General features: G+C 34.1%; 1 protein-coding gene across 1 annotated transcript; it reads right to left on the bottom strand.

Moving 5' to 3' along the window:
* Positions 1-2,959: 2,959 nt before the first annotated feature.
* Positions 2,960-9,418, bottom strand: LOC128553093 (proprotein convertase subtilisin/kexin type 4-like). The gene is made up of 8 exons (XM_053534206.1): positions 9,104-9,418; positions 8,590-8,781; positions 8,113-8,213; positions 7,015-7,121; positions 6,732-6,846; positions 5,279-5,468; positions 4,971-5,082; positions 2,960-3,219 (listed from the first exon to the last, which is right to left on the bottom strand). Exons 1-8 carry the CDS (start codon positions 9,179-9,181, stop codon positions 2,960-2,962), a joined length of 1,155 nt encoding a protein of 384 aa, XP_053390181.1. The 5' UTR covers positions 9,182-9,418.
* Between the last annotated feature and the right edge of the window lie 1,262 nt (positions 9,419-10,680).

The raw sequence follows: 10,680 nt of genomic DNA, 5'->3' as shown, positions 1-10,680 counted from the left end.
GAAAGAATACAGGTAAAATTATTTGTATCATGATTTGCACTTATACAGAGTACTTATTGACATTTTTCTCTGGATCTAATATTAGAATAGACATTGAATCTATTAACATAGAAAACTCTTGCGAGGAAAATGAAAACAATGTTTAACCGATCGTTAAAAAACATTATGATTAAGTAAAAGTAATTAAAAAAGAGAAGGGCTCGAACCTACACCATACAAACATGTAAAAAGAATAGAGGTCCGACACACTGTCCACTAGACTACAAATCTGTTATGGAATAACGCATCGTATTTAGAGTTAAAATATTGCAATATACAAATTTAACACCACTTATCGGATAATACACCTTCTTTACCTGTTTTTGGATTTTACCAAGTACCGTTAAAATAAAATTATCGCGATCCATTAATACGTCCCATTAACAAACAAGAGGACCATGATGGTCCTGAATCGCTCACCTCTTCCCACAAGATCCAGTTTTGAGTATGACGTCGTATTTTTTCTATTATTTGACATAGTGACCTAGTTTTTGAGCTCATGTGACCCAGTTTTGAACTTGACCTAGATATTATCAAGATAAAAATTCTGACCAATTTTCATGAAGATCCATTGAAAAATATGATCTCTAGAGAGGTCACAAGGTTTTTCTATTATTTGACCCAGTTTTTTAAGGCACGTGACCCAGTTTCAAATCTGACCTAGATATCATCAAGGTGAACATTCTGACCAATTTTCATGAAGATCCATTCAAGGGTATGGCCTCTAGAGTGGTCACAAGGTTTTTCTATTTCAAGACCTACTGACCTAGTTTTTGATCGTAGTTGACCCAGTTTCAAACTTGACCTAGATATCATCAAGATAAACATTCAGACCAACTTTCATACAGATCCCATGAAAAATATGGCCTCTAGAGAGGTCACAACGTTTTTTCATTATTTGACCTACTGACCTACTTTTTGATGGCACATGACCCACTTTCGAACTTGACCTAGATATCATCAAGATTAACATTCTGACCAATTTTCATGGAGATCCATTCACAAGTATGGCCTCTAGAGAGGTCACAAGGTTTTTCTATTTTTAGACCTGCTGACCTAGTTTTTGACCGCACATGACCCTGTTTCAAACTTGACCTAGATATCATCAAGATGAACATTCAGACCAATTTTCATGAAGATCCATTGAAAAATATGGCCTTTAGAGAGGTCACAAGGTTTTTCTATTATTTGACCTACTGACCTAGTTTTTGATGACACGTGACCCACTTCCAAACTTGACCTAGATATCATCAAGATGAACATTCAGACCAACTTTCATACAGATCCCATGGAAAATATGGCCTCTAGAGAGGTCACAAGGTTTTTCTATTATTTGACCTACTGACCTAGTTTTTGATGGAACATGACCCACTTTCGAACTTGACTTAGATATCATCAAGATGAACATTCTGACCAATTTTCATGAAGATTTCATGAAATATATGGCCTCTAGAGAGGTCACAATGTTTTTCTATTTTTAGACCTACTGACCTAGTTTTTGACCGCACGTGACCCAATTTCGAACTTGGCCTAGATATCATCAAGATAAACATTCAGACCAACTTTCATACAGATCCCATGAAAAATATGGCCTTTAGAGAGGTCACAAGGTTTTTCTATTATTTGATCTACTGACCTAGTTTTTAATGGCACGTGACCAAGTTTCAAACTTGACCTAGATATCATCAGGCTGAACGTTCTGACCAATTTTCATGAAGATCTTGTGAAATATGTGGCCTCTAGAGAGGTCAGAAGGTTTTTCTAATTTTAGACCTACTGACCTAGTTTTTAAAGGCACGTGACCTAGTTTCAAACTTGACCTTGATATCATCATGGTGAACTTTCTGAACAATTTTCATGAAGATCTTATGAAATACATGGCCTCTAGAAAGGTCACAAGGTTTTTCTATTTTTAGATCTACTGACCTAGTTTTTGACCGCACGTGACCCAGTTTCGAGCTTGACCTAGAATTTATTAAGATAAACATTCAGACCAAATTTCATACAGATCCAGTGAAAAATATGGCCTTTAGATAGGTCACAAGGTTTTTCTATTATTTGACCTACTGACCTAGTTTTTAATGGCACGTGACCAAGTTTCAAACTTGACCTAGATATCATCAAGCTGAACGTTCTGACCAATTTTCATGAAGATCTTGTGAAATATGTGGCCTCTAGAGAGGTCAGAAGGTTTATCTATTTTTAGACCTACTGACCTAGTTTTTAAAGGCACGTAATCCAGTTTCAAACTTGACCTAGATATCATCAAGGTAAACATTCTGACCAATTTTCATGAAGCTCCATTGAAAATTATGGCCTCTAGAGAGGTCACAATGTTTTTCTATTTTTAGACCTACTGACCTAGTTTTTGATGGCACGTGACCCAGTTTCGAACTTGACCTAGAATTTACCAAGATGAACATTCTGACCTATTTTCATAAAGATCCCATGAAAAATGTGACCTCTAGAAATGTCACAAAGAAAAGTTTACGCACGGACGCACGCACGGACGACGGACGACGGACGCTGCGCGATCACAAAAGCTCACCTTGTCACTTCGTGACAGGTGAGCTAAAAACAATAATTGTTGTCATTCTGCTCTATTGTACGGTACGGGATTAATAATAATGACGCAATATATGTCACAGATAATAGCAGTAAGTTCACTGTAAAAATAAATAAGTGTTACTTATAACAGAAAGATGAAAAAATAAATTCCATATAACAAAACGTACTGTAATCCACATTTGTATTCAGAGAGTATCTAATATGTCTTTTTACAGATTTTATTGCAATGTTTACATATATTTGTAAAAGACATACATCAGATCTAAAGGAAATAACTTGAATTGTACGTGAAATGAAAACGAGATTGAATATCATTTAAAGTAAAATGTCATTTTTCAATAAAGAATTAAGACTAGAATCTAGCAAGACACTTTGCAAGACAAACTAGGCCAGAAATAACTACAAAGTTTATTGCTAAGTGTTTAAGCCTTTCAATGATAGTTGCGAGATGGCTTTCATCTGATTGCTCTTCCAAGTCGTCTGTTTCAGAAATGTCATTGTCATCAGAAAATGGTCTACTAGAATCACAACGGTTTTGTTTCTCTGACGGAATTGTTGCACTTGTTCCATAAAGTGTTAATGTTACACTTGTTACGTTCGTAGTCACATTATCTGTTAAAAGAATATAGACAGTAATTTGTGTAAGAATAGAAAGTTTACAATTGTCTAGATCATGCCCTTTATATATACATGCCTATCCTTCCTAAAATAGCGTACAATTATGAGGCGACTTGGTGTTGGTTGTTATTAAGTGCTTATAAGGAGTTGTTCTAAATCGTATTAACAGAACATTATTGTTTGGTATCAGGACGCTTCCGTTAGTACATATGGAGCAACACAAGTATAAAACATGAAGATAAAAACTTTTTTGTAAAGACTCTGATAAAAAGGGAGTAAAGTATTTTGAACTCTTATTTCATTACAGAATGAAATCTTTGCGTAAGTTTGACGAATTTAGATTCATATATAAAATCGCCTCGGTAGCCTAGTGGCAGAACGGTTGTGGATAAAGTTCCTGGCCGTTTCATACCAAAGACGTATAAAATGGTAATAGTAGTTTCCTCGATTAGCAGTAAGCATCAAGAGGATAGTTCCAGGACTGGTCATGTGTCTATGGCGTGAAATTCAAGTGTAGCAGCAATATAAATTTTAGCACTGCGCTAACCGTCGTTATATGATGAACATGTCAAAAACACGCTAAAACCAAAGCATAACACATTGAAAACAACGTACAAAACCAAAAATGTTGAAATATTACAAACTTAAATCAACCAAGAATGTTTTGAAATATTACAACTTTAAATCAACCATTCTTAAAATGCGCTGGAACTCGGATGAATTACTGTGCAAAGTTTTTTTTCAAAAGCCATCCGTGAACGCCAAAAGAACAAAACGGACAAAAAATCGGGATGATAATTCAATAAAGGGAAATAATTCAAAAAGTTAGATGAGTAGATGTATGTTTCTTGTAGATGACACATCACCATGTCATACTGATCATTTCTGCCAAGTTTTTTTCAAATCCATTCACGAATAAGAAAGTTATAAACAGGACGCGAATACGGATATCCTGAATGTTTAATTTTGACAGTTGTATTTAGTATATAACTGGAAAATAAAATTTCATTATTCATTGATTGGGCGAACATAATGCCAACTGGTCCATTTTTTTCTAGTGCTACAAATAGCCAAAGTCCCTACATATAAATTGTTTTGTATTGCATGTCTTTCTGAAAAGCGCTTATATCTTATTTGTGACTGCAGTAACAGTAATCGTTTAAAATTAAATGTTTAAAATTATACTAAACTCGAAACCATCAGAACCTCCTATACATTTTCTTTCTTTTCTCCATATTTGTTTTTTCTTTTCTTTTCTATTTTTTTTTTTTTTTAGTTCTAGTGCTGAAATGGTAATAACTTTGCTATATCATCATATATACAATTATGTGCAGCCTGAAAATTAAATTAAAATTAAATATATATATATGCTTCCAGACAGTTTCCAAGTTTGTCATTGAAATAAAAAGAGATTTTTCCTTAAAAGCTAACATTGAAATATGAATGTAACAGATATTTGCATAACTAAGAACATAGTACAGTTTCCATTTTGTGTTAGATAAGAATGGGTGAAAGATAAAAGGATCAGTGACAGTGTTTAGCAGGTTAAACAACACCGCTAGCGATCAGAGTTCAAACAAATTACTTTCAGTGGTTAGCCATTATTTTAAAATTGTAGTATCGGCCTAGACTTGATGCTGTGTAGTAAACACGACATGTATCATGGGCTTGACTGGAAACATATATTTCTAATAAATTCCAGACGGGGAATCTCGTTGATTACCCATACATAAAAAAACTCCTACCTTCATCTTTCAAGGAAGGAATGCTGTAAAGTCTGAAAGTCCATAAACCAAGTGCCATTTCATCCCAAAAGTTCACGGAGACTATCTGACCAATAGTTTTTGACTTCAGATCCTGAAATCAACAATAGTCTTATTTGAAAACAAAATCTATAAGACAATCAAAATGATAGAAAAGAGCCAAAGAGCCAGAAAAGATAACAACACTAAGTCCAAATACTACGAGACTCAATGCTACTTTTTCCGCTTTTATGAACATATTCCTTGTCAAAAATTCTAAATCAGTAAACTTATATGCAAATAGATATTACCTTAGTATCCTTCATTAAAACAGACTCAGTTCCAGATGGTGACGTTAGATACATCCTGAGTTCTTTCGTCTGGGTTTCGAATTCAAACGATACCGCAACATGTTCAATTTTAGTTAAACATGGCTGTGTACTTGCATCATCACAGCCTTGGCAAAATTCGCATTGGAATACAAGTCCGTCGTCTGAAATTCTATGTAAACAATGCTGAGAAAATGAACATTGTAATTCAGTGTGTATGGTGATCATTCGTTTTACTAAACGCATTTTTATTGACAAAACAAATCTTATTGTAACAACATTAAATCTAAATTATTACCAACGATATGTAAAGGATAGTCAGACATTTTATATAGCTATTATAATATATATATTCTGAACATTACAGATGTGTTATGATGTTTTTAAACAAAGTATTTTATTCTGTTCCTTAGAAACGATCAAACAATTATGAATATCCAACAGGTAAAGCCACGTTCCAAAACCGCAGCCTCCTCAAAGCACAACACGCGGACGTGCAATAGACTAGCATATATAGACATACACACACACACACACACGACTAGCATATATAGACACACACACACACACACACACACAGAGACAGAAACAAAGAAAACACGCGAGGACAAAACAAATGAAGGAGCACTGCGGATCAGCGCATTGAACAGACCATCATGGGGCGCTCAATTCGTTTAATGTTGCGCACCTCACCTCACTCTTACCAAAACTATGTTCCAAACTCAAAGGACTGGATATGTCATGAGAATCCCTAAAACAAGGATGAATATCCCAACATACGCAACTGTAATAGAAGGCGTACCATGTAAAACACAAAAAACTCCTGTAAATATATTTTAAAGCAAACTGTAAGAACAAAAAAACGCATGCACTTAATGCCTTTCCAGAGGACAGAGCATCGAGAGAAACACCCTTAAGGGTCCGACTAAACAGGCCAGAGGACGCAACAACGCAGTTCAGAAAGTTTATCATATAGTCCTACACTTGTTTCGTTAGGCAAAATCAAAGAGGAAAGCGTAGAAGTCTTGAACACTTAACATGCGATTTGTTTCAAAACAGTTGGGTTATATCTTCATTTAAATACTTTGTTATACAGAAAGGCATCATACATAGATACCAAATGTCTTTAGTCCGGTTCTATACACTTTCACCATAATTACAAACAGTTTTGGATGGATGACTTTTATTTACACTGTGCTGTGACTTTGGAACATGGTTGGAGTGCGAGTGAGGTTATGTGCAAACCATAAACCGGTTTAAGCTTCCAAGTTGTAGTTTTTATATTCAAATATATATTATTATAAATAGTAAGAATAATATGACAAACAGTAAGTAGATATACGGAGGAAGCGAAAACTGTTAATTATGTAAAGACAACCGAATGAAATATACTTATTTCACTGAACGGTAAAGAATTTCTTTTAAATATTTATACTTCTCTGTTGAATTCTCAAGCTTAACAGATAGAAGCTTTAATGTTTTAGTCTGTTTTTTAGCAAGTGTAACAAGTTTTGTAGCATTTAAAAGTCCAAATCCAAAATATCTGTGATCTGAAAAAAAGAAAAAAACATCAACTTTATACAACGCTTAAAAATACGAAGTCAAATATCATTTTAGTTTTTGACTATAATAACAACTTCTAAATTTTAGCATCAACTTTCCAATTGCGGATATATAGTATTGTGAATTTATTTACATGTTGTGATGATTATACGTACAATATCTACCAGCCCCATTACAAATGAAAGCATGCTTCTCGTCAAGTTCGTCGTACTCTGATGACTGGACTATGAGATGTTGAATATCTCGAAGTGTTAAACTTGGGCTAAAATATATAATATACAGAACACTGCAAAAATGCGATTCGTAATAACACATGGTTTTTAAATCGTTTACACCATTTAAAAGCTTATCAAATGAAGAATATGTTTAGGCCAGTTACATTTCAAGAAATAATGTTAGAACCTTAAACTAATTCAAACATAACTTTTTGTCAATAATTTATAATCTTTAGTTAATTATGCAATACACGCCCTTAAAAGAATCCAGTCCAAACGCTGGAAATAAGGTGATATCTAAGGACAGATTCCTTTACATTTAACTTTTAAAAAAAAAAGTAATACAAATTTATCTACAATAAAATCAATTATGAAACTAAATACACATGTACTAGTATCATTTCTTTATTCACATGTATGCATTACATTAACAAAGCAGTTCAACAAGCACCTTATAAATAACTGCCGTAACTGTTTGTATGAATTTCGAGCAAATATCGATGTTAAAAAGTATCCCAGCCATCTGCACTGATATTGTAAAAACATTTTTGTTTTACAAATCCCCTATCAATGTTTTCTGTCTAGTTTCTGACTTTGCGATACACATAGTTGGTGTTCGTTAATCCAGTGCCGACGAGTTTTTCTTAGAAATATGTACTGAAAGTTGCCTAGAAATTCTATGTTTTGAATTTTGACACCTATGTTCTGAAATTTGACACTTCAATTTGTTTGATACCAGTATTTGCTAGAAATCTCAAGAGATCTTTTTCTGATATTCAAACTATATCATACCAGTTATACAACTATACAGTACAGTAACGGAACCAATACGTATTACACGGTACTTCAGATTTCAAGAAATGTGCTATGATATTTTTGAGGACTTTGTTACTGTGTTTCATTTCCTTCCGTACTACATATTCCACACCCAAAATAAATTCAGTTAGAACTAGTTCAACACCAAAAGTTACTTTTTTATCATGTTTACAAGCAATTTTAATATTACAGAACAAATGCCTGATAATGAGTTCAACATACTATGCCTGGAGAGCTAGACCAATGATTGCTGCAACCTGAGATGCAGCAGCTGACACACCACGAAACAAATCTGAGCATGCATTCTTCTGAGTGGTTGTAATCTATGATAACAAATATTAAAAAGATAAAAATACATATATTGCCTTACAAAAAGAAATTGTTGCTCAACACGATACGGATGTAAAAATAGTTACTGAAAATCAAAATAAATACTGAGTGAATCGCATTTTAGTCAAGGAAACTTGTAAATCCACATGAATATGTATGGTATTGAATATAATACAAATATACAAATGGTGATACACCTGATGCTACATACAATAATGTTGGTTTATCTAACCTTAAGGCTGAATACATTCGAATATATTTTACGTGTGAAAGGCGATAGATCTAAACTACTTTTCTTCTCGAACATGTTTGTTAACAATATAATTTCCTTTAGCATGGGTAGTCGACTTATTAAATTGTGATGATTACCATATAGCGAGATGTAAGATTATGTCCCTCGGAAAGCCCAGACACGAGTACACTTGTATCCGCGAAAGTATTTTCCGGAACAATTCCCTCCCTGCCAATGCCGTTGACAGTGATGGTAAAGATATTATTTGTCACCTCATTACCATTTGGACCTGCAGGCACAACATATATTCTACCAAGACCACGTCTGCCCTGTTACATTTATAAAGAAATGTTATGAAACATCGGTGGCAAAATTAGCAGTATGCCTTCTAGTAGAGATAATCAGTATTTTATGATTATTTTAGTGCATCAGTTTAATTTCTGATAATGTGCCATGATATTATGCGACTAGAGGAATTTATTGCTTTTTATAACACATTTTTTACACTTTTTTGCAACATTGGTAATGATAAGTACATTTGATATTTTTTATTGCATAGGGCAAGTCGTAAATAGCAATACTAGTGTTTTCGCTTCTGACAAAGGGGCGATTTAATTGCACAGCTTAACATCAAAATGCCTAGATACTCACTTTTTCAGCTCCAAATATTAAAGCTTCTCTTGTTGCTAAGTCTAGTTCATCAAAAGGCTTTAGCAATGACCAAGGCATCACATATATGTCAATCTCTCCATGCTTATAAACAAGGGCACGTGAAGTTATGTCTGATGCAGTCCAGTGAAATGAAGTAGTCCCAAATTCACCATTGCGAAACTCAAACTTGTATACCTTAAGAACTATTCAGGAAAGACATTTAAGAGAAGATTAGAAGTTTATGTCCAAATATTTTCTGTTAATCAAACAGGTTTTCACAAAGATGTGCACTTTTAACAACGCGCTATTTACTTTTAACGATGTTTTCAGCTGCATTGTTACGTAATCTATTCTGAGGAACCTACTAAGGTTCTATACATAAAATCACTGACTAAAACGGAGCAGTCATATTTCAATACGAATTTTGTGTTTATTATCTTCTTTAAGATTTCAATAAAATGAATTGTAAGTAATTTCATTTTGCTTTGTATATTAAACAAGAGGGCCAAGATGGTCCGAGGTCGATCACCTGAGAATCACATCATAACAGGGTAAACATATTTCCCAGATGACCCATATTTAACCTTGGCCTAGATTTCATCAAGGCAATCATTCTGACTAAATTTTATGAATATCCAGTGTAAAATGCAGCCCCTATCGCATACACAATGTTTTTCTTTAATTTGACCGGGTGACCTAGTTTTTGACCGTAGATGACCCACCTTCAAACTCAACCTTGATTTCATCCAAGCAAATATTTTGATCAAATATCATGAAGATCCGGTGTATGCAGGCCCTACTGCATACACACGTTTTTCTTTGATTTGACCTAGTGACCTAGTTTTTGACCCAAGATGACCCACCTTCGAACTTGATCTAGATTTCATCAAGGAAATCATTCTGACCAAAATTCATGAAGTTCAATTGAAAATTACAGCCTCTATGGCATACACAAAGATTTTCTTTGATCTGACCTAGTGACCTAGCTTTTGATCCCAGATGACCCATATTGATAATCCTCCTGGATTTCATCAAGGCAATCACTCTGACTAAATTTTTTTTATAAATATCCAGTGTAATATGCAGCCCCTATGGCCTACACAAGGTTTGTCTTTAATTTGACCGGGTGACTTAGTTTTTGACCCCAGATGACCCATATTCAAACCTGACCTAGATTTCATCCAGATAAATACTCTGATCAAATTTCATGAAGATTCGGTGTAAAATGCAGTCTCTATTGCATACACAAGCTTTTTCTTTGATATGACCTAGTGACCTAGTTTTTGACCCAAGATGACCCATATTCATTCTTGTCCTAAATTTCATCAAGGCAATTATTCTGACCGAAATTCATGAAGATCAATATAAAAATAAAGCCTTTATCGCATACACAAGGAGTTTCTTTAATTTGACCTTATGGCCTAGTTTCGACCCCAGATGACCCATTTTGGAACTTGGCCTAGATTTTATCAAGGTTATCATTCTGACAAAATTTCATGAAGATCAGTTGAAAACTACAACCTCTATCGGATATACAAGGTTTTATTTGATTTGACCTAGTGACCTAGTTTTTGAAT

This window comes from Mercenaria mercenaria, unplaced genomic scaffold, assembly GCF_021730395.1.
Source record: "Mercenaria mercenaria strain notata unplaced genomic scaffold, MADL_Memer_1 contig_3463, whole genome shotgun sequence".
Classification (NCBI taxonomy): domain Eukaryota; kingdom Metazoa; phylum Mollusca; class Bivalvia; order Venerida; family Veneridae; genus Mercenaria; species Mercenaria mercenaria.
Note: the sequence above shows the minus strand (reverse complement) of the source record. Positions and strands in the feature narration are given on the sequence as shown.